General features: G+C 51.8%; 2 protein-coding genes across 5 annotated transcripts; one reads left to right on the forward strand and one right to left on the reverse strand.

The window, feature by feature from the left end:
- The first annotated feature begins 1558 nt into the window (after positions 1 to 1558).
- CCDC61 (coiled-coil domain containing 61) lies at positions 1559 to 19832 on the forward strand. 4 transcript variants are annotated; one of them, XM_068528130.1, is made up of 15 exons: positions 1611 to 1626; positions 3533 to 3617; positions 8846 to 9004; positions 9257 to 9339; positions 12919 to 13076; positions 13659 to 13820; positions 16589 to 16799; positions 16889 to 16971; positions 17653 to 17822; positions 17941 to 18016; positions 18349 to 18491; positions 18581 to 18659; positions 18836 to 18890; positions 19389 to 19467; positions 19582 to 19832. In XM_068528130.1, exons 3-15 carry the CDS (start codon positions 8857 to 8859, stop codon positions 19677 to 19679), a joined length of 1545 nt encoding a protein of 514 aa, XP_068384231.1. In that variant the 5' UTR covers positions 1611 to 1626; positions 3533 to 3617; positions 8846 to 8856; the 3' UTR covers positions 19680 to 19832. The 4 variants fall into 4 exon arrangements, with proteins under 4 accessions (XP_068384230.1, XP_068384232.1, XP_068384231.1 ...); XM_068528129.1 differs by lacking the exon at positions 3533 to 3617 and having other exon boundaries at positions 1559 to 1626; XM_068528131.1 differs by lacking the exon at positions 3533 to 3617 and having other exon boundaries at positions 1559 to 1626; positions 19392 to 19467.
- Positions 19833 to 20591: 759 nt separating this feature from the next.
- Positions 20592 to 24232, reverse strand: PGLYRP1 (peptidoglycan recognition protein 1). The gene is made up of 3 exons (XM_068529101.1): positions 23952 to 24232; positions 21288 to 21409; positions 20592 to 20704 (listed from the first exon to the last, which is right to left on the reverse strand). Exons 1-3 carry the CDS (start codon positions 24230 to 24232, stop codon positions 20592 to 20594), a joined length of 516 nt encoding a protein of 171 aa, XP_068385202.1.
- Between the last annotated feature and the right edge of the window lie 407 nt (positions 24233 to 24639).

The following is a 24639-nucleotide window of genomic DNA, read 5'->3' on the forward strand; positions in this document are numbered from 1 at the left end:
CCTAGCAAGGTGTTCCTATGGGCTGATGTTTTTTTAAAATTCACAAAAGGAAGGTATTTAAAATACAGCTGGTTAAGACCACTGGTTTTTCCCAGTTCTATGTCCCCCTGTTGCATTTCTCTCTACCACGGGTGGGGCTGGAGTCACCTTGGTTACTGGTGGGATCTAGGTGAGGGGAAGGTGAGTTGAGGATACATTCAGGTTGGGTTTCATGGGATGTTTTGATGTGGTTCATAGACACTTTCAGCTGTACTTACATTACCCAACTAGTTGTCCTGGTGTCTGGAATGGCTTCCAGAATAATCTTATTGTCCAAGGTGCTAACTCACTAGTTACAAGGCCAGTCTGTTGTGGTATGAATGGTCCTCTAGTGGTCTACTCCAGAAGCACCTGCATAATGAAAGGGAGTCAAGAATTAAAAGGACTGAGCTAGAAGCTAGTCTGTGGAAACATTTTCCAAAACATGTAGCTTACATGAGTTAAACTTTATGAAAGTTTTCACAAATTTCCAAAAAACTTAGATGACATCACCAATACTGACTTGTGAAGCTGAACTTTTTCTAAATGATAATGACTAAAAAAAGTTCCATCAAGTATGCTAGAGGAAAGATAATTTACTTTTCTCTTCTCTCTGCAGATCAGGATATTATGAAATAAGTATAAGCAGCCAAAAAAGTAGGAAACATACCACACAGGTGTGTCAGGTAGTAAGTTAATAAAAACACTACCTTATCTTTGGGGATTTTGCAATGTTTGTGGTATTTGTCAGCTCTTTTAAATATGTACCATTTAAAAGTAACAATAACAATATTAAAAGTACAATAACAATTATTTCATATTTAAGTAAATTTTCATGTTCATACCCAGTTTTGTGTTAGTGATTTTATATTCCTTTTCTTAAAGAACGCTCCCCTCCCCTACTCCCCCATCAAATCCTGTAAGCTGTATTGTCCTTATTGATGACTCATAAGCCAAAATAGGGATAGTTTTCAAGCTGTGTGATCCCGGGCCAGTGGCGGTACCTCTCTGAGCCTGTTTCCTTAGTGGCAAAATGAGGATCATAATAGCCCCTACATTGCATGGTTACTGCTAACTATCAATAAGCCAAGGCCTGCAAACTGCTAAGTGCAGGCTTGGAACGCACTGAACGATGATAAATCTCAACCAGTCTTTAGGAACGTTTCCGCAGCTTCTGTACCCGCGGCCAAGACCTTTCTCTGCGCAGGCGCGTCGGACAGTCCTCTCCAGCCAGCCCCTCCGCGTGGGCGTGGCCTGCTCTGCCGCAGGGGGTTATGGGCGGAGTCAAAGAGCTACTTCCGGGATTTCCTCCGCTCTCAGAGGAACAACCTTCTTTGTGTGACTGGCAGTAGTACCGGCCAGTAGTGATTGGAGAGGAGACTGACGACCCGACCCATTTCGGGACCTCTCTTCAGAATTGGCCAATTACAAGCGTTGGAGGGCGGGTTCTTCTCTGGGGCGGGCTATAGTGACGGGCGTCTGTTTTGACTAATGGGAACTTGGCTGCGAGTAAGCCAGTACCAATCAGAAGCGAGAAGGCCGGATCCTGGGGCGGGGCTGGAGCTTCGGCAGTTGAACCGCTCGCGAGGAGGGGTGTCCGTGGAGAAGGTGAGAGGCGGCGAGAGTAGTTGGTGCGCGGGCTGGGGTAGCGATCCTGGGGGGAGGGGATGCTCTGGGGGGAGAGTGGGCTGGGCAGGCAGCAGAACTGGCAGTGTGAGAATCGGGAGGGGTTGCCCTTTAACACGGGTAGAGTTGTGAGGCAGAGGGCGGTATGTGAGTCGGGGGGTGTTTTCTGTTTCGCAGGAGGCTCTTTAAAGGGGGAAGTGTGTAAAGTAGGAGACAGGAGATGGTAAAATATAGAAATGTCCTTGTAAGATAGCCTTGCGATTTAATGGGAGGTTTTAAGGCAGAGAGTTATAGAGCATTGTGGGGTGGTGGAAGTCCCTGCCATCAGTTAAAGCTTTGATTTGGGTGGAGGGCAGGTGAAGAACAATATTGAGTGAGAACTCCAAGGATGAGGGTGTGCTTTGACGAGGTGTGAAAGCTTATGATACACGTAGCGTTTACTGAGGGCTTACTATGTGCCAGGCACCTACCAAGTGTTTTATGTGAATTAACTCTTAAACTTCTTAACCCTACCGGTGGCTAAGAGTGTGGGCTCTGGCGTTGGGTTGCCTGAGTGTGAATGCTGGCTTTGCCACTGGCCCTGCCACTGGGTGAGTTGTTTAAGCCTCTGTGCCTCAGCTTCATCATCAGTAGAATGACCTCCTCTCTTCTCAGTATGTACCATTCACCTTGTGGCCTCACCCAGTCTCTTGGCTTCATATGCTCTTTATGTAATGATATTTCCAAGTGTCTATCTCCAGTCGGGATCTCTACTCTGAACTCAAGACTCATATGTCCAATGGCTGGCTCTTCTCTACTTGGAAGTCCAGCTGACATACAGACTTTAAAAACTTGCCCCAAACTAAACTTGGCGTTTTCCCCCTTCAACCTCCAAACCCAGTTGATGGCAGTCCCATCCTTCCAGGTACTCAGGACAGAAATCTTGGAGTTGTCGTTCACTCCTCCCTGTTCTTTCACCCACGTACTGTCTGTCAATCAGCAAATCTCACAGGCCTACCTTCAAAACACATCCAGAATCCAACCGTGTCTCACCACCTCCCTTGCTACTGCTCTGGCCTAAGCCATCACCTGTCTTACCTGATCTTTTGCAGTGGGCTCCTCACTGGGTCCCCTGCCTCTGCCCTTGACCCCATGGTCAAGTTAATACAAAAGTCAGATCATGTTGCTCCCCTGTTCAGACCCTCCCATGGCTCCCATCTCACGCAGTAAAAGTCTTTGCCAAGCCTACAAGGCCCCACCTGATCCAGCACCCCCTCCTCCCGGCTCTCAGATCCCACCAATCCCACTTGTTCACTCTGCTTCAGCCACCCTGGCCCCCTTGCTGTCCCTCAAACATAGCAAAGACATCCCCGCGTGGGGAGTGTACTTGCTGTCCCTTCTGTCTGCATTGAGTTCCCCCACATGCCTTCGTGGCATCTCCTTCAGGTCTCTGTTCAAATGTCAACTCCACAGACAGGCCCTCGCTGACCACCCAAACTAAAATAGCTCCTGCCACCCTCTGGCCCTTCACCACCTGGCTTTACTTTTCTTCATAAGGTTTACCACTACCTGACATATGTTAGTGTTTGTTTATATCCACTGGGCTTCTTAGACGCCCCTCACTAGAGTGTTGGCTCCAAGTGGATCTAGAACTCAGCACCTAGAAATGCACATAGTGCTTAAAAAGGTGTTAGTTGTACTGTTCCACCATTACCACCATTTCTTGGGGGGTCTCCCTGTGATATAGGGCAGGGTTGTTGAGCTGGGAGGGTGTTGGGGTCTAGATGGGATCATAAACTGGACAGATTGTGGTGGCCAAGGGCAGAAGATCTCAGCTCTAGTTCGTGCTGGGGGAGCTTGTAGGAAATGCAGATTCCTGGGCACACCTCCAGAAATTCTGCTTCTGTAGGTTTGGGACCAGGCCCAGGATGCTGCATTGTCATCAAGCTCCCGTGTTGATGCTGAAGGTCTGCGGCCCTCACTTTGAAAAACAGGTCGGTTCAGAGCTTGGACTGGAGCTCTCATCATTCAACTCCTTTTCTGTGGCTGGCCCAGTGCTAGGCCATGTTGGGGACTCTGCAGTGATCGAGGCAGCCCTTTACCCAGCCTGGGAGTCAGGGAGGGCTTCCTGCAGGAGGAGACATTGGAGCTGAGACCTGGAGGATGACAAGGAGTGAGCTGAGAGGAGAAGACCTTGTTTGTATCTCCCGTGCCTTGAACCCCGCCTCCTGGCATCGACCATTAATTCACAAGCAGCCCCCAATCTGTGCCAGGCCCAGGGTGCTGAAGATACAAGAATGATCAAAATGGCTGTGCCCTCATGAACTTCTGGTCTGGCAACTAATCATCAGCTAGTTGCACAGATGGTAACAGCTGACCAAGTGCCAGGCACTGTTTGAAGCACCTTGTATGTACTGACTAATTCAATCCCCACAATAATCCTGTGTGAGGTGGGAACTCTTATTATCCCCGCTTTACTGATGGGGAAAGGCCCAGAGAGGGTAAATGCCTTGCAGGGGGTCACATTGTGGGTTAGGATCTGAACCCAGGAGTTCCCAGCCTGCAGCGTGTACCGTGCTTAAGGTGTGAGGCCACATTTGGATTTGTGCTCTGGAAGGGAAAGGAGCAGAGAGTTATGGCAGGAAAAGGAAGGTAGACAGGGAAAGGCAGCTGAGTAAGGAGTAGGGGGATGAATGTGCCAGTCCCTCACTGCAGGATTCGAGGCAAGATGCTTCATCCTCTGTAAAATGGGGGATGGTTACAATACCTACCAGAGAGCAGAATTAAGGGTGAGTCACTGGTTGGTAGGTGTGCATAGTCCTTATCTAAGGCAAAAAGCATTTGAGGGACAGTGGGGGAGGGTGTCTGATATCCCAGGGTGTGGTGATGGGCTGCGGTGGGCACTGTGGGGGTCTGGATTGTGGGGTGTCCTAAAGGGCTTTGGGGTCCATACATTCCAGGGGGATAATGTGGAAGGTTTTGATCTGGAGTGCAGGGCTAAGGGGAAGAGGGTTCCATCCAGCCCCAATTCACCCACATGGTGGGGGGCGGGGCAGTGAGCTGGGGGCTCGGAAGAGTCACTGAGGCCAAGCCACGTGTATGAATGTGAGGTGGGGGGTACGCTGTATTGGAGACTCCAGCTAGGTCATGGCTGGCGGGAATATTTGGTGTGGGGCGTGGTGGTAGCGGATGGTGGGAAAACAACCATCGGGTAGGGGCTGCCAGGGCCAGTGATTTACCCATGTCTGGTGTGGGACATGGTGATGTGGACTTGTTTGGGGGGAGCGCAGCGTGGAGGACTGTCAACTCCGGTCCTGGGGTGAGGGCTGTGAAATCTGAAATATCCGGGGAGCATAATTTGGGAGGAGGAGCCAGGGGCGGTGATGTCACACTGGAAATGGAGGGGGGTCACCTTAGTGAAAGATGAGAGGGCTGCGGGTTGGAAAACTGAGTGTGTGTGCACGCGCGTGTGCACTGAAGCCATGATGTCATAAGGCCGGAGAAATGGTGTCAGGTGTGTGGGCCAGAGTGGGGCGCTGGGGAGTCCACCCGGAGCGCACTAGGTGGAAGTGCTGACGTCGCGGGTTGGCAGGGGCGGGGCCTCAAGGGCACAGCACCCCGGCTGGGTTGCGGAGGTCCCTAAGCTGAGGCGAAGAGGAGCTGGGAGAGACGTGCGACTGGAACAAAACCAGCGACCAGGATGGGCCACTGGGCGGCGGTCACAGACCACTGGTTGGAGTCACAGAGCAAGGATGGAGGATGCAGGTAGAAGGACAGGGTCGGCAGTGGGGGCAGGGTGGGGCATGAAGGAGGAAGGGAGTGACTCGGTGCCTGGAGAATCCCAGAACTGGGGGGGGGGGGGTGAGGGGGGGTTCAAGGAGGGCTCTCCGAAGGGAAGAGAAGTGGAAAATGGTGGAGGGGAGGTGCAGGGAGTTTACATAGAATTTGAGAGGGAACAGAATCCAGATGAAATATCAGGGTTACAGAATACAGGCTGAAAATGGGGTGTGTGTGGAGTAGAACCTTGGGCAAATATGCAGACAGAATCCAGGCGGAATAGTGTGTGTGTGTTGGGGGGGACGGGACAAAATTCAAGTAGAATATGGGGGGAACCCCAGTAGAACATGGGGGACTGGGAGAAGGGGAGTGGCCAGAATCTCGAGGCCATCTAGGGAATGAGTGATGGGGAGCTGGGGTCAGGAAGGGAGAGTCGAGCTGGCTGGGGAGTGTGGGATTTATTCTGTCTAGAAGAGAGGATGGAGGGAGGGGAGCGGGCGCAGTTTGTGCAGGTGAGGAGGCAGGTAGGCGTAAGGGGAGAGTTGAATTCGGGCAGAATATTCAGGGGCTTACTATCTGGAGACTGAGGTGGCGGCTGTGTCATCAGGGCAGTGGGATGCAGAAAGGCCCTGTTATCTAGTGAAGGGCTATGAATGGGGGGCTTATGTGGGGGAGTGGGGAAGGAGGAGGGCAGGGCCGGGTTGGCAGCGGGGATGAGGTGGGGCGGGTCCCCTTCTTCCTCTGCCTCCTCGGGAGAGTTGGGTACCAAGAGTGGGGTGGTGAATGGGGCGGTTAGGCTGCGTGGCTCGTCAAGTGTTCCGCTGCTGCCTTTGGCGCCGTGGTAACCGGGACAGCGCGACCGCTGATTGGCTTGCGGGGTTTGAGGGGCGGGGTGGCTGGGCGGGGTTTAGGACACCCGGTGGGGCGGGGCCAGCGCTGCCTGGCACCCGCACTGGGGGCCAGGGGGTGAGGGATATGTTGAAATGTGTGGCTGTTTGTTTGCCCGTAGGTCAGGAATTATTAACCTCCGCCCCCGCTTCTGAAACCCCAGAGAATGAAAGTACAGTTATGAGAGTGTGAGTGGGAAAATGTTCTCCAGATTTCATCAGTCCGTCCAAAGCTCCAGAGACCGCCTCCCCCAGATAAAGTTAAGAGCTTGGGTCTAGAGGCAGAGACGTGCCTCTTAGGATGGCTGGGGCTCTGGCGATTGTCCTTGGGCATTTGAGAAAGGGGATCTGTGGATGAGCCTGGGCGGGTGGTATTCTGGGAGACCCTGAAATTACTTGCAGAGGTTATGGATCTATTCATTTATCTGGGGAGGGTTCAGAGATCTCATTAGATTCTCAAAAGCTTGAGCACTCTAAAAAGATTAAAAATCACTGACCTAGAGGGACTTCCCTGGCAGTCCAGGGGTCAAGACTCGGTGCTTCTGCTGCAGGGGGTGCGGGTTCGATCCCTGGTCGGGGAACTAGGATCCTGCATGCCGTGCAGTGGCACGGTCAAAAAAAAAAAAAAAAAAAAAAAATCACTGACCTAGAGATTCAAGGCTCAAAATATTAAATTTTCCAACATCAGACTTTAGGAAGGACTAAATTGGGGAAAGTGTGAGGACTAAAGGAGACAGTGGGGAGAGAAGGAGGTCAGGCACTGGAGGAGTCCCCATGATCTGGGTTGGGGGATCCCTGGGTGGCTCTGTCTTTGCAGCACCCGTGGGACTCTGCACAGGGCTCTTTTTCTCACAGAGCCACAGTTTCCCCATCTGTACACTGGGAAGGGAATGGGCTGGCCTTGTCTCTCTAGTCCTTTTCAAGCTCAGAAACAACAACAAAGTAATAATAACAAGAATAGCGATGACTGGGAGTGGGGATGAAATAGGTGAAGGGGATTAAGAGGTACAAACCTCCAGCTATAAAATAAGCCACATAATATGATCAATAATATTGGAATAACTTTGTATGGGGATAGATGGTTACTAGGTCTGTCGTGGTGATCATTTCATAATGTATGCAGATGTCAAGTCACTGTGTAGTACACCTGAAACTAACATAATGTTGTCCATCAACTATATTTCAATTAAAAAAAATGATGATGATGCCGATATGTATTGAGTGCTTGCTTGGGTCAGGCATGGCTCAATTTCACCAAGGAGTTTAACATGATTAATTCATTTAATCCTTACACCAGTCTAAGGAGATGAACGCTGTTATCCTTCTGTGGGCTTACAAAGGCCTGCAGGAACATCATCTGGCCCGTTACCTCTCTGATCTCCTCACTTTCCCCCTCTCCTTCCCTCACGCTGACCTCCTTGGTGTTTTCAGAACAAACTAGGTACATCCTGCCTTGGAATCTTTGCCTGGCTGTTCCCTCTACCTGGATCCTAATCCCCAGATATTCACCTGTCTTCCCCCGATCCCTCCTTCCAGGCCTCTGCTCAGCAGGGAGGGGGTGGCCCTTCCCTGACCACCTGAGCTAAAAGAGCAACCCCTACTCCCTAGCATTCCCTTTCCCCACTAGTTGACATTTTTATGTCTTTAACTGTTGCCACCCTCTCGAGGGTAGGGACAGAATCTGGTTTCTCATCATATCCCCAGCACCCAGGATGGCTTATGCTTTAACGATAAGGAATCTGGCTCCAAGAGAGGTTAAGTTACTTGCCCATCTAAGTGCACATAGCTGAACTTGGACACGAACCCAAGCAGCCTGGGGCTCCCATTCTGAACCAGTCCCTAGAGTTCATGCTGAGGGTGGAGGCCTACCCTCTCCTCCAGCTCCTCATGGAACTAACGTGAGTAGTAGTCCTGTTGGCTGAGAGAAAGTATTTATGCTTACAGCGGACTAATGAAGAAGTTCAATTGTTAATTCAATGTAAATGATTTAAGTTTATCATGGATAATCTGTTATCCATGCACTGGCTGTTCTCTCGACTTGGACCACTTTCCTTAGGGATAGCCACTTGGCTCGTTCCCTGACCTTCTTCAGTTCTCTGCCCAAATGTCACCTCCCCAGGGAGGCCTGCCCTTGACCCTCTATTTAAAATCTCTGCCCAGCCTGATCTCAATACTCTGTCTCCCTTTACAGCTTGACTTTTCTCCACAAATGTTTAAATAAATGAACAAATAATAAATATATAATGAGTATAAGGATTAATAAATTAGTAATCAATATATTAATCTTGATCCTCTTATTGGAAATCATATATTCTATTAACCAGAGTGTATTGGGCATAGTAACGTGCAGGACACAGTTCCAAGTGCTTTTATGTGTATTGTCCAATCTAATTCTCATGACAGCTCTATGAGGTAGGTGCCATTACTGTACCCATTTTCCAGATGAGGAAATTGAGGCACAGAGAGGCACAGGAAATTGAGGCACAGGATTCTGGCCTTCCAGCTCCTGAGTCTGGGCTCTCAGCCCCTCTGGGTCTCTGTCTCATTCCCCTCTCCAGCGACACTGGCCATGGACCAGCCAGCTGGCCTGCAGGTGGACTACGTCTTCCGGGGTGTGGAGCATGCCGTGCGGGTGATGGTGTCTGGGCAGGTGCTAGAGCTGGAGGTGGAGGACCGGATGACGGCCGACCAGTGGCGGGCCGAGTTCGATGCCAGCTGTGAGTGTGCCTGCCTGGGTGGGCTCACTTGTCCTTCCCTGGGATCAGCTTCTCCCAGAAGATGAGGCCAATCAGGATCCTGTCCACCTGCCTCTTCTACCTGACTAGAAGCTCTTTAAGCTGGGGAGGGGGTGTAGGGCTCATCCCTTGGGCCAGAGGCACTGGTGTTGGCGAAAGGTGGAAAGCTTGGGTGCATTGCCCTTGGGCTGGGCAAGTGGTCAGACCTCAGGAAGGACTTTTCTCCCTACCTAGTCATCGAAGATTTGACTCACAAGACAGGGAACTTCAAACAGTTCAACATCTTCTGTAACATGCTGGAGTCGGCCCTCACCCAGGTAGGGGCCAGGGTTGGGGGCTGGGAGAGCTGTCTGTTCCCTGGGTCTCTGGGAGGGTAGATGCCCACCTGATGTATGCAAGACCCTCTACCTTCTCTTTCATTGAAGGAACAGGGCTATCGTTTTCTTTTCTTCTTTCCCAAATGTAAATGGCTTATTCTGATTGTAATTCTAATGATAGTGATTATCATGGAGAAAATTCAAGTCACAGAGAAATGTAAAGAAGAAAGTAAAAGTCACTCCATTCCCAATACTCACTCCTAGTAATATATTGTTAATATATATATTTTTTTGGCCGCACTGCATGGCATGTGGGATCTTAGTTCCCCAACCAGGGATCAAACCCACACCCCCTGCACTGGAAGGTGGAGACTTAACCACTGGACCCCTGGGGAAGTCCCTTTTATTAATATTTTGATGAAAATTACTCCAGCCATTTCTCCATTTCTGTATTCACTTGTGAACGTGTATGTATTTGCAGATCTATAATTTTATATAGTTGATATATTTCCCAAGGTATTCTGTAGCCTTTTAAAAGATTCAACAATAATTCATAAAAATTTAGTCATGTCAGTGGATATAGATAATCATTCATTTCATTTACTGAGCATCTGTTGTGTGCCAGGCACTGGAATACAGCAGTAAACAAAAGAGACAAAATTCCTGCCCTCACGAACCTGACAGTCTAGTGGGAGAGACAGACAATTGAAAAAAATATATAATGTCAAATAGTTAAAAATATTAATAGGAAAGAAGGAAGCAGGTTGGGGCTTAGAGTGACATAGATGCTATTTAGACATCATTTAAAAAACTGTGAACTACATTATTTCTCTGATTACAGGTAAAATATGCACTCATAAAATTGTGATGATATTAAAGTAATGTGTGACTTAGAAAGTAAGAGTCTAAATTCCGTTTCTATCCCCCACCTCAGACTGTTAACATTTTGGTATCTATAGGCAGTATAGCATAATGGCCAAGATCATGGACTCTGAAATCAGTCATCACTACCACTTACTACTTGGGAGCCGTGGGCCAGTTACTCCATGTCTTAGTTTCCTTATCTGTAATGTGGGGATGATAGTAGTCCCCATTTCATAATGTTACGAAGATTAAATGAATTACATGTAAAAAGCTTAGAATAGTGCCTGGCTCATAATAAGTGCTATACAGGTATTGTCTATTTTTATTATTATTACAACTTTTGAGTTTGTCATCCTTGTTAGTGGTTGCTTAGTGTGCCAGTGTACCCATGCATCATGATTTATTTAACCCAGCTTTTTGGTCCCAGCGTGGATGGACCTAGAGAGTGTCATACAGAGTGAAGTAAGTCAGAAAGAGAAAAGCAAATATCGTATAATAAGGCATATATGTGGAATCTAGAAAAATGGTATAGGTGTTCTTATTTGCAAAGCAGAAATAGAGACACAGACGTAGAGAACAAATGTATGGATACCAAGGGGGAAAGGGGGGGGGGGTAGGAGGAATTGGGAGACTGGGATTGACACATACACATTATTGATACTATGTACAAAATAGACAACTGATGGGGACATACTGTATAGCACAGGGACCTCTACCTAATGCACTGTGGTAACCTAAATGGGAGGGAAGTCCAAAAGGGAGGGGATACCGGTATGTATATGGCTGATTCATTTTGTTGTGCCGTGGAGGGTAACACAACATTGTAAAGCAACCATACTCCAATAAAAATTAATTAAAAAAAACCCAACTTTTTGGTCTCAGGACCCCTTTATACTCTTAAAAATTACTAAGGACACCAAAGAGCTTTTGTTCATGCAGGTTTTATCTATCAATATTTGTTTGCCATATTGTAAATTAAAACTGAGAAAAATATAAAGATATTTACAAATTCATTTAAAAATAACAATAACAAACCTGTTACTGACCTAAATAACCTTTTTATGAAAAATATTTTCAAAACCAAAATCATGTAGTAAGAAATATAGTGTGTGTGGTTTTTTTTAACATTTTTTGCAAATCTCTTTAATGTCCGGCTTAATAGAAAACTGCTAGATTCTCATGTGCTTCTGCAGTCTGTTGTGATATGTCCTGATTGACGTACATGCAGAAAAATATGCCTCAGGAAGATATATAGCTGAAAAAGGGAGTCCTTTAATAGCTTTTTCAGATAATTGTGCATATCCTCTTTTGCCAGCGCATTAAAACTGGACATGTGGTAGTTTCTTAAAGGTTTATCGCAGTGTGGAATCTGAGACCATACCAGTGAACTTTTCCTATTCTGTGACATTAAAATCTATTGGTGTATCTTTACTTTGCAGGGATCTTTTACCCATTTTCTAACATCATGCATTTGTAGCATCATTTGTAACATCATGCATTGGTCATTTGGAAAATATTGGCTCAAGGAGTTGTGCAAATCTTCCAGATGTTGACACATTTCATTATACAGTATCAGGAAGTCATATTTGTTAATATCCTCACTGATCTGTCCAGGAAAGCCTTTCCACACTGAGAAGCTGTCAAGCACACAGTGGCAGATACAAGTTTTCCAAAATTCTAATTTTCACTTTAAAGTTTGAATTTTATTGTTGGCAACAAATACTGTTAGCTGTATTTTTTTGAAGTGACAGGCTCGCTTTGTTCATTTTTGAGAAAATGCTTGCCAAACATCGAAGACTGAATAACCGTAGTTTTTGTCTGTCAGTACCTTTTCAAGTAAAAATAGTGTTCCATGAAAAAGTGGCTAATTTAGCTCAAAATTCAATCACACAAGTGCTTTTCCTAGAAAATGTCGTACCTTGATACGCAGCCGAATGTGAACTTTCCATTTTGTCACACACAGTAGTAAAAATCTGTGCACTCAAGGGTCAAGAGTCAAAAAAATTAATAATTTGGGGCTCCCTGGCGGTCCAGTGGTTAAGACTCCGCGCTTCCACCGCAGGGGGTGCGGGTTCGATCCCTGGTCAGGGAACTAAGATCCTGCAAGCTGCGCAGTGCGGCCCCCAAAAAATTAATAATTTTTACAGGTTTATCAAGGACATTCCTAGGTTTCATTTTCTGTGTTTTTATCTATCTATTTATTTATTTGTGTGTTTCTCCCTCCTTCCCATCCCCCTGCGGAGACTGCGTGGCAGTGGAATATACAACGGTTACTAGTGCATTTGATGCCCCTGGCTTGCTTTCTGCTAATGGGCACCAGCAGTTTTACCCACCATGACTTTTGCACCATCAGTGCAAATGTCAACACAGCAAAAAAGGCAGATGACATCTTAGTATTATTATGCAAGGTGTTTTGACCCCATGGATTCCCCTGAAAGGGTCTTGGGGACCCCCAGGGGTCTGTGGACAGTACTTGGAAGCCACAGCACTAAGCTGTCTCCTATGGCTAAGCATTTAGGTTCTTTTCAGTTTCTCCCTCTGATGATGTCCTGTGGCAGCCCCTCATGGGGCAGGGCCGTCTTGATCACCAGCCTCAGTGTGGAAAAGCCCAGCTAGCCCAAAGAATGAATGGGGCGTGGCCCAGGTGTGTGGGTTGTGTGCTCTGGGTATGGCCACGTTGGGTCTTTTGGCAGCTCCTCCCATTCTCTCCAACAGAGCAGTGAGTCGGTTACCCTTGACCTGCTGACCTACACAGATCTGGAGTCCCTGCGGAACCGAAAGATGGGGGGCCGCCCAGGCCCCTTGGCCTCGAGATCGGCCCAGCTCAACTCCAAGCGCTACCTGATCCTCATCTACTCTGTGGAGTTTGACAGGTGAGTACAAGTATACCCATCAGGCTGGTAGCTGGTGGTCAGGTGGGAGGGGATGTGGATAGAACTTAGGGACCCCTGGTACCCAGGGCTAGGTGGGGATGTTGCTTAAGCCTAGCCTTTGGAATCTTCAGTGTTGAGGGTTATATCATTTATTATTGTGTTTGGCTACAAGTATCAGGATAACCATTATCAGTGCCTTAAACAATAGTTTATCACATAACGAGATGTCTAGGTAGATGGCTGCTACTTAACAGTTTTGTTAGGGACTCAGGCTCCTTCTGTTTTTGTTTTTGTTCTTCTTTTCCTCGTCCTTAATGTGTTGGCTTTTTGACTGCATCCTTATCTCTTCATGGTCACAAAATGGCTGCTGGTTCTCCAGGCATTGCATCTATATCAAAGCAGGAGGAAATGGAACAGGGCTGTGCTTGTTAATTGCATCAGCTGTTTTTATCAGGAAACCAGAAGTGTTCCCAGAAGATTCCCAACCAATTTCCTGTAGTATTTGGCCAGAAATGGTCACATGTCCTTTCCTGGGTGGATTCTTGGCCTCTGAGATGCCATGATTCTAATCCTCCTTCTCAGGATTCACTACCCGCTGCCCCTCCCGTACCAGGGCAAACCAGACCCTGTGGTCCTGCAGGGCATCATTCGCTCACTAAAGGAGGAGCTGAGCCGCCTTCGAGGGCTGGATGGCCAGGACACTCGGGACAGCCGGGAAACTGAGATCTGGCATCTGCGGGAGCAGTAAGTCTGGGGGTGGGGGTGGGCGGCTGGGGCTGGGGGGGACACATCCCATCATGCACTGCGGGACCCAATGCTTAGCACTGTTGGAAGGACAGCCATCCCTCATTCCCCAAATACTTATTCTGAGCCCCTCCTCTGTGCCCACCATGTGTTAATGGTGCTGGGGACACAGCAATGACCGAGATAATTCTGGCCCTGTCCTCTCCTGGGGCTCCCAGTCCAGGGCGGGAGACAGATGTGTCTGCAGACAGTGAAGATTCACCATGGATGGGGCTGAGGAAGTCCAGAGGGAGACCTGACCCTGCCTAGGAAGGGAGGGGTATTCCAGGCAAAGGGAACAGCATGTGCAAAGACAGGGTGCGAGGCAGGGCTCTATTCAGTTGAATCCACCTTCACCAAGCGCCTCTCTTGTGCTGGCCCCTTCCCTGCCCATGGTGTAGTGCCAGCGCAGGGGGCAGAGAGGCATTGATCACATACCCACCCGAGTATATTGCAAATGGAGATGGGGTTAGGCAGGAAAGGGAGCCTGTGTTATGGGGGGCTGTGACAGGAACCTGATGGGCATGTTTACTGAGTGCCTGCTGTGTGCTGAGGGCTGTGGAGGGGCTGACTGGGACTTGGTCTCCATCTTGTGGGGGCCTCACTCATTGGGGAGGGCTAATACTATTTTTAGTAGTAGTAATAATAATAATACCAGTAGCTATTGTTTATCGAGCATTTAATTGTGTGCCAGGGACTCTGTTCAGTGCTGTATGATTTAACTGATTTAATCCTCCCGAAGTAGGCACTACTATCATCCCCATTTTATAGAGGAGGAAACTGAGTCCCAGAGAGGTTAGAGAATTTGCCCCAGGTTACACAGTGAAGTAATATGGCCTGGCTAGACCTTGAATCCAGGCAATCAGCCCAAGCCACCTTTGGTTCCTCAGCCACTGTGCACTGCTGGCAGCTGCTAGCCCAGGACTGAGCGCTCAGTGCTGACTGGGAGGACCAGACCTCTCCCCTCCCAGAAGTGCAAGCTCATGGGGCTTGGAGAACCTTGTGAGTCTTCCTGGTGGGTGTGCATGTGTTTCCCAGGATGGCCACAAGGTGGCGTCATCTGCCGTGAGATCCACAACGGGACTGTTGGTTCTTACCTTTCTCTTCCCAGCTTGGAGTTAGGGAGTTTGGGAAGACTCCAAGATTCATTCATTCAGTCATCCAACATTTACTGAGTTCCTACGGTGTGCCAGGCACACTGCCTGGCCCTACCAATGTTTACCGAGCCATCACTCAGTGCCAGACACAGTCTAAGCGCTCTTTACAGATTCCTACAACCTTATCAGCAGGTGTTATTATTATCGTCCCACTTCACAGAGATGTGAAGTGAAACTGCCCCAGGTCACACAGCTTGTAAGAAGTGGAATAGAGTTGGATGCCATCAGCCAGGCCACAGAGCCCGAGTTCCTACACAGTGACCAGACAGCTGGAGTGAGGATGCAGACAGAAAACAGATGATCACACTGATCAATGTCAGCTCCACCATCATTGGTGCTGGGAAGGAAACGTACAGAGAGCCAGGAGAGGAGAGAATAGAGGGACATGACAGCCTGGCTGGGAGGGCAGGCAGGCTTCCCCGGGGGGGATGTGATGTTTGGAGGATGAGTGGAGTGGTTCCTGCCAGGAGAAGGAGGAGAGAGAGAGGGTTCAGGAGGAGGGAATTGCGTTTGCATAGAGCACCATGGGAGAGGGAGGTGGGAGGAGAGGAGGGGAGGGGGGAAGTCAGCTGGAAGGGACCGAATGGGGAAGCTCCTTGGAGAGTGCGGGGGAGCCACGGATTTTAAAAAATGTTTTATTGGGAAAAATTCCAAGCACGGACAGTAGACAGTAGTATAATGCACGTGTACTTGTGCCCCAGCTTCAACGGTTATCTACATTTTGCCCATCTTGTTTGATCTATGCCCTTTCCTCTCTCCTGAGAAGCAAAGCCCAGACACCGAATCTCCTCTGTAAACACTTCAATATGTATCTTTAACATATAAGGACATTTTTGAAAAAAAACCACATAAGCACTGTTATCACATCCAACAAAATTAACAAAAATTCCTTAATGTCATCTGATACCCAGGGTGTATGTGCTGACACTTCTCTGATCATCTCACGAAAGTCTTTTTGTAATTGGCTTGTGTGAATAAGTATCTACATATCTCTTTTAATTTATTACAGTCCCCCTTCCCCCCCTTTCTCATGCTACTTCTTTGTGGAAGAAGCCTGGTTATTTGTACAGTTTCCCACAGTCTGGATTTTGTTGATTTTTTTTTTTTTTTTGGCCACCCAGCTTGCGGAATCTTAGTTTCCAGACCAGGGATAGAACCCGTGCCCTCTGCAGTGGAAGCGCGGAGTCTTAACCACTGGACCGCCAGGGAAGTCCCTGGATTTTGTTGATTTTATCTCCATGGTTCACGTAGTCCCCTGTTCTGTTTATTTCCCGCGAAGTGGTTGTTAAACCTATAGGCTAATCAGATTCAGGTTTCTGAGAGTGCCTTCCTCGGCGGGGCTGTGTATTTGCTACTGTCAGGTGGTGTTGGGACTGATGGGTTTGGATGTTGAGAGCTGGATCCCTGTCTTATAAAGTTCCTGTCAGCTCAGCATCTCTTGATGGCTTTCATTTGCATTTCTCTAATTACCGATCAAGAAATGGTGCGTGCCCACCACAGTGGAGGAGTGAGGACTATGGCACCATGCCCCTCACCCCGCCCCAGCATTCGCTTTCTACCTCCTCCTCCCAGGGTGTCGCGCTTGGCGGCTGAGAAGCGCGAGCTGGAGGCCCAGCTGGGCAGATCGCGCGAGGAGGCGCTGGCCGGGCGGGCGGCGCGCCAGGAGGTCGAGGCGCTGCGCGGGCTCGTGCGCGGCCTGGAGCTGGAGCTGCGGCAGGAGCGCGGCCTCGGGCACCGCGGGTCCGGCCGCCGAAGCCAGGATTGCCGCCGCCTGGCCAAGGAGGTGAGGGGGCGGGGCGGCCGGCTGGGCGCCGGCGGGTCCCGGACTTTGGCTTCAGTCTGGACCTCTACGCCCCTCTTCCTTCCCGGCAGCTAGAGGAGGTGAAGGCGTCGGAGCGGAGCCTGCGTGCCCGGCTGAAGACGCTGAACACCGAGCTGGCCATGTACAAGAGGGGGTGAGGGGCGCGGCCCGGGGTGGGTGGGGCCTTGGAGCTGTGGACCCCGCCTGCAGGTGGGCTCCGGGCGTGGTTGGGCGGGGCCTGAGTGACGGGGCGGGGCCCAGGTAGGGTGGAGAGGGCGGGTAGAGCCTGAGAGTGGGCGGGAACGGAGGGATGGGTGGGGCCTAATGGACTGCATGGGGCATAGGGAAGGACACACAGTAGTTGAAAACGATGGGCAGGGTCTGTAGAGAGATGGGCAGGCCTGAGGCGGCATTCAGGAGGTTGAACCTGGAGATAGGGACCGAAAAGGGGCGGGGTCTGAGGTCTAGTTGGGCGAAAGGGCGTGGCTAAGCAGGTGGGTATCCGAGTGATGTTTGCTGGCATGTATTGGGGTGGGTGTTGAAAAATTGGGAAGGGTTTCCAGGGAGCTGTGGGAGACCTCTGGGAGAAGGGTCTGGTGAAAGGATGTGTTAGGATGTAGGGAAGTGACAGATGGGTTTTGGGGGGGCGTGGTTTGTGGGGCTCCGATAGGGGTGGACCCTGGGAGAAGGTATCTGTGAGGATCGTGTAAGTACGTGAATGTTTAGGAGTTGATGGGGGATGGGCCTGAAGTTTCGGAGATGGTGCAGTCCGGGAAGAGGCTTGGGATAGGAGTTGTCGCCGGTGGGAAACTGACAGTGGGCTCTGTGCTCCCAGGAGACGGACTACACCGGTGGTGCCGCCCTCGGCCCGGGAAGATCGGGCTTCGACGTCTCGGGAGCGCTCCACGTCGCGTGGCCGTGGCGCTGCCCGCTCCTCATCCCGGGAGAGCGACCGCGGGGGCCGGGGTCAAGGCCGCCCTGCCCGCCCCTCGCCCTCGCCCACAGGTCTGTGACGACCCTGCCCTGCCCGTGGGAGGAGGTGGATGGGACTAGAACTGTGGAGGCGTGATCCTATGACTCCAGCCTCCTCTTCTCTCCACACCCCACCCCCACCCGGTCCTAGGTGGTCGCGTGCCCCGTTTCGACCCAACAGCCTTTGTGAAAGCCAAGGAGAAGAAGCAGAGAGCGATCAAGATGAAGTTAGCACCCATTTTCTCCTCACCTGCCCGTATCCCTGCCCCTTTACCTGACCCTCTGACCATCCATCCCCAACTCCCATCTCCATCACCTGTCATCTGCTCCATCTTTCCCCTTCCCCCTACCTGCTCCTGCTTCGCGCCTGACCTCCATCCCCTCTCCTGATCGCCAGCCTCCCCCATTCCCCCGCCCTGCTTATTTGTCTCTCCCACCCCTACCTGGTCTGTGTCTCCGCATGATTTTTCCCCATTTAGGTGTGACCCACGGGGCGCAGCGACGCCCTTTCCCGAATTAGTTGGGCGCACAGGTGGGCGTCTCCTTTCTCGTTCTCCAGGCAGCAGCAGCAGCGAAGCCGATTGGGCAGCGGAGGAAGCGGGGACGGTCCATCCGTCTCCTGGTCTCGCCAGACTCGGCCCCCCGCAGCCGTGACCGGTCGAGGAGACGCGGCTAACCGCTCCCGAAACCGCAGCTCCTCGGGTAACTGGGCTGGAGCGCGCGGGATTGACAGGCGGGCTGGGCGGGGCTGTGGCCAGTGCAAGAGGCTCACGCTCTCTTTCTCCCTCTAGTGGACAGTTTCCGCAGCCGCTACTCGTCCGCCAGCTCCTGCAGCGAGTTCGAGGATTTCTCTGAATCCCTCCCTAGAGGGTAAAACTTGGGCTGGGGGAAAGGACCGCCTCCAAACGGGTGTCTGGGGAGACTCGAAACTGTCTTTTGCGGGGAGCTTGGGTGATGGAGGCTGGAGCCTTGAAACCATGGAAGAGGGCGAGGTGGGAGGTGCCACAGACCCCTCCCATTGGTCCTTGATTACTCCGTCCTCTCAGCGTTCGTCGCCGGGGGAAGCCGCCCAGCCCCACCACCTGGAGTGGGTCCAATACGGTGAGTGTCTTTCCTCAGGCTTTGGAGGAGGCAGGGGCAGCTTTAAACCACCGGAAGCTCGCTGGCCCTTTCTCCCATGATTCCATTCTAGGGGATCAGGTTGTAAAGGCGGCTCCGAAATGCCTCTGGAGGCAGTGTTTTGAGACCTTTGGATCGGAGAGGAGGTTGGGGATGAGGTGGGGGCAGGAGACTCTGGTTAGGAGCACCGGCTCTGGCCTCAAATTCCCAGGTCTTGAAACCTGCCTCCCCTTCCTAGAACCTGTGTGACTCACGGTAGTTACTTAGCTTCTGTAGCTCAGTTTCTTTATCAGTTAAGTGGGGATGGTAACAGCATTCACATCTGAGGGTTCTGGTGAAGCTACAAGGAGTTTATTTTGCATATAAGTGCTCAGTAGGTGTCAACCCTTAATTTTTATGAGGTCCTTTGGTTCAGAATTGCCGGTGGGATTTGGGGGGCAGGCATAGAGGGTGCCTGACCCCCTTTCCTGCCACCCCCAGCAGCAGAAGCCTAGCCCCCTGGAACGCGGCCGCCATCAGAGACACCTGGCCGATTCGGGGGGCTGGGTCCCCATCAAAGGTGAGCCTGGGACTCCACATCTCCCCCTCACCTGCCCCAGAGCCCGCTGGGATGCTACTGCGGGCAGGATATTGGGCCCCTCACGGACCCCCACAGCCACGCCTGCTCTCACAGAGTACAGCTCGGACCACCAGGCAGCTGACATGGCCGAAATCGACGCCCGCCTGAAGGCCTTGCAGGAATACATGAACAGACTGGACACGCGCTCGTGACCTCGGAGAGAGACTACTGCCCCTCCGATGGATTCGGATGGATTCGGCGTGAGGGGCGGGGCCGGTGTGTGCTGGCCCCGCCCAGGCCCCCCGCTCCTCCTGGTGCTCTTGGGGTCTCAGGTGTGTGAGGCCCTAATCCCTACGTCTCCCGAAGCCATTGCATTCTGGGAGGGAGGGTAAGTGTGTTTTGTAAATAAACATATGTGCCCTTGGGATCCCTCAGCCTATGACTGAAGGGTCAGGGTGGAGTGAGGAGGAATGAAGATCGGGTGGGGAGGGGGTGTAACTGGGACCTGCGTGTATTTCTGGCCATGCCTGTGACTGGGTGGCAGGTTGGAGTACAGGCTCAGAAGAAACTCCCGCACTCTCTAAAGCAATGAGGGGGGGACCTGAGGGGTGGGAGTGAGCAGCTTGTCCCCAGAGGAGTTCAAGCAGAGATGCTGCCCAGGATGTCTTTGGCGGTGTGGTAGAGAGGGTGTGTCTTGCCGCATGGCTCCCTGCCCAGGAGGTGAGGACCCCTGAGCTTCCGGTGGTGACATCTCCACTGATTTGGTGCTATTCCTGTGCTCTGACCTGAGGCCTCTGGGTTCTGAGCTGTGATGTGGCTTCCAAGCTGGGATCTCTGGGGTCTTGGTTCAGGGTCGGGGCCTCTGGGTTCTGAGCAAGATCAGAGTTCTGGGAGATTGGGGGGGGATGGCTGGGATCTTATGGGGGGGAGAGAGGGTAGGGAGGGGGATGGTGGGACACGGAAATACAGTTTGAGTTTCGCCTTTATTGGGGGAGGGGGAGGCAGTGGGGTTTCTGATGGGGTGGGGGGGGCGGTGTGAGAAGACGGACAGGGCCTCACACGCGGTGGTAGTGTGACCATTGCTGGATGATTTCGTAGAGCTGGTTGCCTGGAGAGAGCATCTGTTACACATCCCGGTGTCCTTTGACCTCGTAGCTAGGAGTCAAGAATCCCTGAGCCACGCCGCAAGCCAGCAGACTCTGGGCTGCCCTGATGGCGCGGGGCGGGGGCACCCGATCTGTGGGAGGTAGAGGCAGGAGTTAGGCTGGGGCTTTCTCGAAGGGCAGAGGGAGTGTGGGTAGTGCTTCTGATTTTGTACTCTGAGCTGGCCCACTAGGGCCCAGAACCCAGCCTGCCGCCACCAAGCAGTGACTTAACCTCTCTGTGCCTCAGTTTCCTCATCTGTGAAAGGGGAGAATGAAAGCACCTGCCCACAGGGCTGTGGGATGATCAAAAGAGTTATTTTATGCACAGAGTAAGCCGTCAGCAAGTGTCAGCTGTCAAGATAACGGCTTATTTGCCCTCATCTGCCCCCAGACCTCCCCAGCCAAGCCACAGCAATAGCTGCCATTTATCAAGCACTTCTTAGGTGCCATTGACTGGTCTAAGAACTTTTATAGAGATGAACTAATCCTCACTGAAACCATGTGGTTGAAAATGGTCTTTATCCAAAAGAGGAAACAAGGCTCAGAGAAGCAGAGTCACTTGCCCGAGGTCACAGAGCTTGTAGGTGGCAGAGCCTCCCAGCAACTACTCACCACGCAGTGCCATCCCCCAGGCTCCATGTCAGTCCCCTAGCTGATGGCTGGACAGTCACTTACCCATGTAGTTACCCATGAAGGAGATGCCGAGGGATATGGGGTTCCAGGTGGGACCTGAGTGGGCGCCCAAGGTGTTCCAGCCCCGGCCCTCATACTGGAGCCTGTCTTCTCCCATCAGGAAGCTATGGGGGTGGGAGGGTGGTCTGGATGAGTGACGGAGGGCTTCTGGGTGGGGGAGAACTCCCTCCCTGTCCTCTGCTCGCCCTGCCCCTGTCCCTGTCACTCACACACAATTTCCCCAACACCCTCCTCCTATCCTCTAATCTTCCACAGTAAGAACAATGACCATGGCCATTGCCATTTGTCAGGCACAGCTCTACATGTACCTTTTGCATCCTCAACGCCGTGAGGAGTCAGGATTTTCACCCAGGTCTCCGTGACTCCCACCCACATGGTCTGGCTCTCTCCTGCCTCCCTGGAGGATTGGCTGAGCTCTTGATTTGCTGAATTCTCACATGCAGTCCTCGGAGGCAGGCACTGTTGTCATCCCCACTTTAAGCTGAGGAAGCAGACTTAGATTATTTACCCAAGGTCACGTCCTGGACACTAATGCTTCTCAGAACTCTCCACTGAGAAGCTCTTCTGCCCTCTCCCCAGCCTGCTTCCTGCTTCCTCTTCCCTGCTGGGGTACACTTGAGTGACAGGATCAGGGACTCGAGGGTTGGCGCCGCAACCAGACACAAACCCTGGAGCCCCAGCATCTGCCTCTTTGAGGTTTCCAATCCTGGCAGCAGATCTGTCAGGTTCACTCATTCAACACGTCCTGATTGAGCGAGTTTGAGTTGGCACACTAGAGTTAACCAGAAGATCGGCGTTTTGGAGATGCGATATCTGTCACCTCAGTCCTCTGGCTCACAAGGTCAGCAAGGATGCACAGAATGTGGGAACTCTAATACTGGGTCCTGAATCTGCCACTTGGGAAGCCAGACTCTCAGAATCTGGATTGAAGAGACTAGAAATACCATAGTGATATTGACCCCCAGGACTGGGCCGGTTATGGTCCTGCCACAGCCCCAGCATCTGGCACAAGCAGTTGGTACTCTCTGTATATTAGCTAAATGGATGCATCTAATTTAAACTTCAAACCCCACCACCTGGTGGGTAGTCAGGAGCCCCATTTTACAGGTGAAGAAGCTGAGGCTCCAAACAAGATGCGACAAGGAAGGGGGATTCAAAACATTTGGATCAGACTCCAAATCCTAAAATCTGAGGAACAAACTTCAGTTTGCTTTTCTGTAAAGTGACTTAGACCAGAGGCTGTGGAGCCAAGCTCTGCTCTTCATTCCTTCAGGGAAACGCTTAGAATTGGAGCGCCTGACTCTTGGGAAAAAAATTTGAAGTTGGAGCCTTTGAATTGTAAAATCTTGAGCCAGAAGAGCTGGGGATACCCTTGAAGGCTTCCAGATTTTTCCAAGCGAGGTCCTCAGGTTTTCTGGCTTCACCCCAGCCCTACTGAAGCAGTCTCTAAGCGTGGGGCCTGGGAACCTGCATTTCCAGTAAGGTGATTCTGGTGTTTACCGAGGCTTGAGAACCAGTAGAGTCTCTTGTTATAGAAGCCCCTGTGCGGGACCCCAGCCTATTACCCTGGAAAGGGAGCTGGTGGGCATGGGCCCCAGAGGCCGATCTAACCAATCCCTGCCCCTGTTTCTGCCCTCACCCCCCTACAGTCTGTTCTCCACACTGCAGCCAGAGGGAGCTTCTCATACCCAAGCAGGCTCACATCCCTCTCATGGCTCCTGTCTTAGAGTAGAACGGAGGTCCTCCCCATGGCCCACAAGACCCTGTGCCATCTGGCCCCTGCCAACTCCTTCCTCATTTCATATCACCCTTCCCGGCTACCTCCAGTCACCCTGACCTTTGTCCCTCAGGAATGACCCACTCACTCAGCCTCCTGGCCTCTACCTCTGCTGTACCCCCAGCTTACTACACTCTTCTCTCAGCTCCCATATGCCAGAGCCGCATCAGTCACTCTGTTCCTTTTCTCCATCGCTTCTCTCACCATCTGAATTCATCTTGTTGACTTTGCTTGTTTCTCACCTGTTGCTGCCTGCTGGTCTTTAAATCCCTTTGGGCTAGATTCACACTGTTCATGGCTGTGCCCCCATCCCAGCATCTGGCGCACAGCCTGGCACATAGTAATAGGCGCCAACAGTCCATGGATTTGGGGGCTCCCACTGCACACCAGGCGGTGTCCTAAGTGGTATTGGCTGGCTTAGTGATGGAGTGGGCCACGACCCCACTGACTTTGCAGAGGAGGAAGGTGAAACTGAAGCTGAAAGAGGGTGAATGCCTGCCCCAGGGCTCAGCCAGCAGTAAATGGAGCTGGGACAGCAACCCGGCCCGGTGCTTAACGAGGCACCGGACTTTACCAAGGGAATCCAGTGCACAGGACATCTTCCTGTGTATTGGCAAAGTCTGTCCCTTCCTCTGGGGTCAGAGCTTGGACTGCAGCCGCTTCCCCTCCTCCTAGCATCTTTGCGCTGCCTGCACACGCCCAGCCCTAAGCAGCGACCCTGGGGACAAACGAAGATGCTGCGCGGTTGATTAAGGTGCCCGGGGTGTCGGCCAGGCGGCTCTAGAACAGCTTCCCTGCGGTCTCCCGGGCCCGCGCGCCTCTCTCTCCTGCAGTCCCGTCTCCAGCTTTTGCCGCTCCTCCTCACTCACTTGTAGCCCACGTCGCACCCGCCCAGCGTCCGCACGTGGTAGTGCTGCACGTTCTGGACCTGCTTCAGGCAAGAGGCCGGGGTGTCGCAGGCGCTGCCTGCTGCGTGCGACACCACCGCGTAGCGCACGGGCCGTCTTAGGCGCTGGTTGCGCTCGGACGTCAGGGCCTTCCACCCTCTGCGGGGCACGATGGGGATGCAGCTTACCGAGGCTTCCTGAGCCGCTCCGAGGCCGAGGACGGCCGAGGAGGGCCCAGGCAGCAGCACGCAGCGGCGGGTCATGGCAGGCAGGGCGCGCGGAGATGGCTAGCAGCTCCAGGCTGGCTCTGCGCCTTTATCTGCGTGGGGGGCAGGGAAGGCCTTGCATCACACCCCGCGGGACTTCCCAGTGGGACCCCAGACTCCGCTTCCTTCTCTGGCGGGGCCGCAACAGGATGCGGTGTGGTCCGGTCCGGAGGGGGGAGACCGTGGTAAAGCCAAGGGGCCCCTCACCCAGCCGAGAGTGGGGTGTGGGGAGAGGCACACAGGCCCCTGGGCACTTCGCCCCGTGGTTTCTGGAAGACCCAGGGTCTGGATCTCTGCCCTGTTTTGTCTCTCCTCTCAGTAGAGCATTGGACAACTCACCAGGACTTAACATGGGAGGCAGGCGGCCAGGCCTCTTCTCCCATCCTCCTGCAAGGAACTGAAGA

This window comes from Eschrichtius robustus, chromosome 19 (genome assembly GCF_028021215.1).
Source record: "Eschrichtius robustus isolate mEscRob2 chromosome 19, mEscRob2.pri, whole genome shotgun sequence".
Classification (NCBI taxonomy): Eukaryota; Metazoa; Chordata; class Mammalia; order Artiodactyla; family Eschrichtiidae; genus Eschrichtius; species Eschrichtius robustus.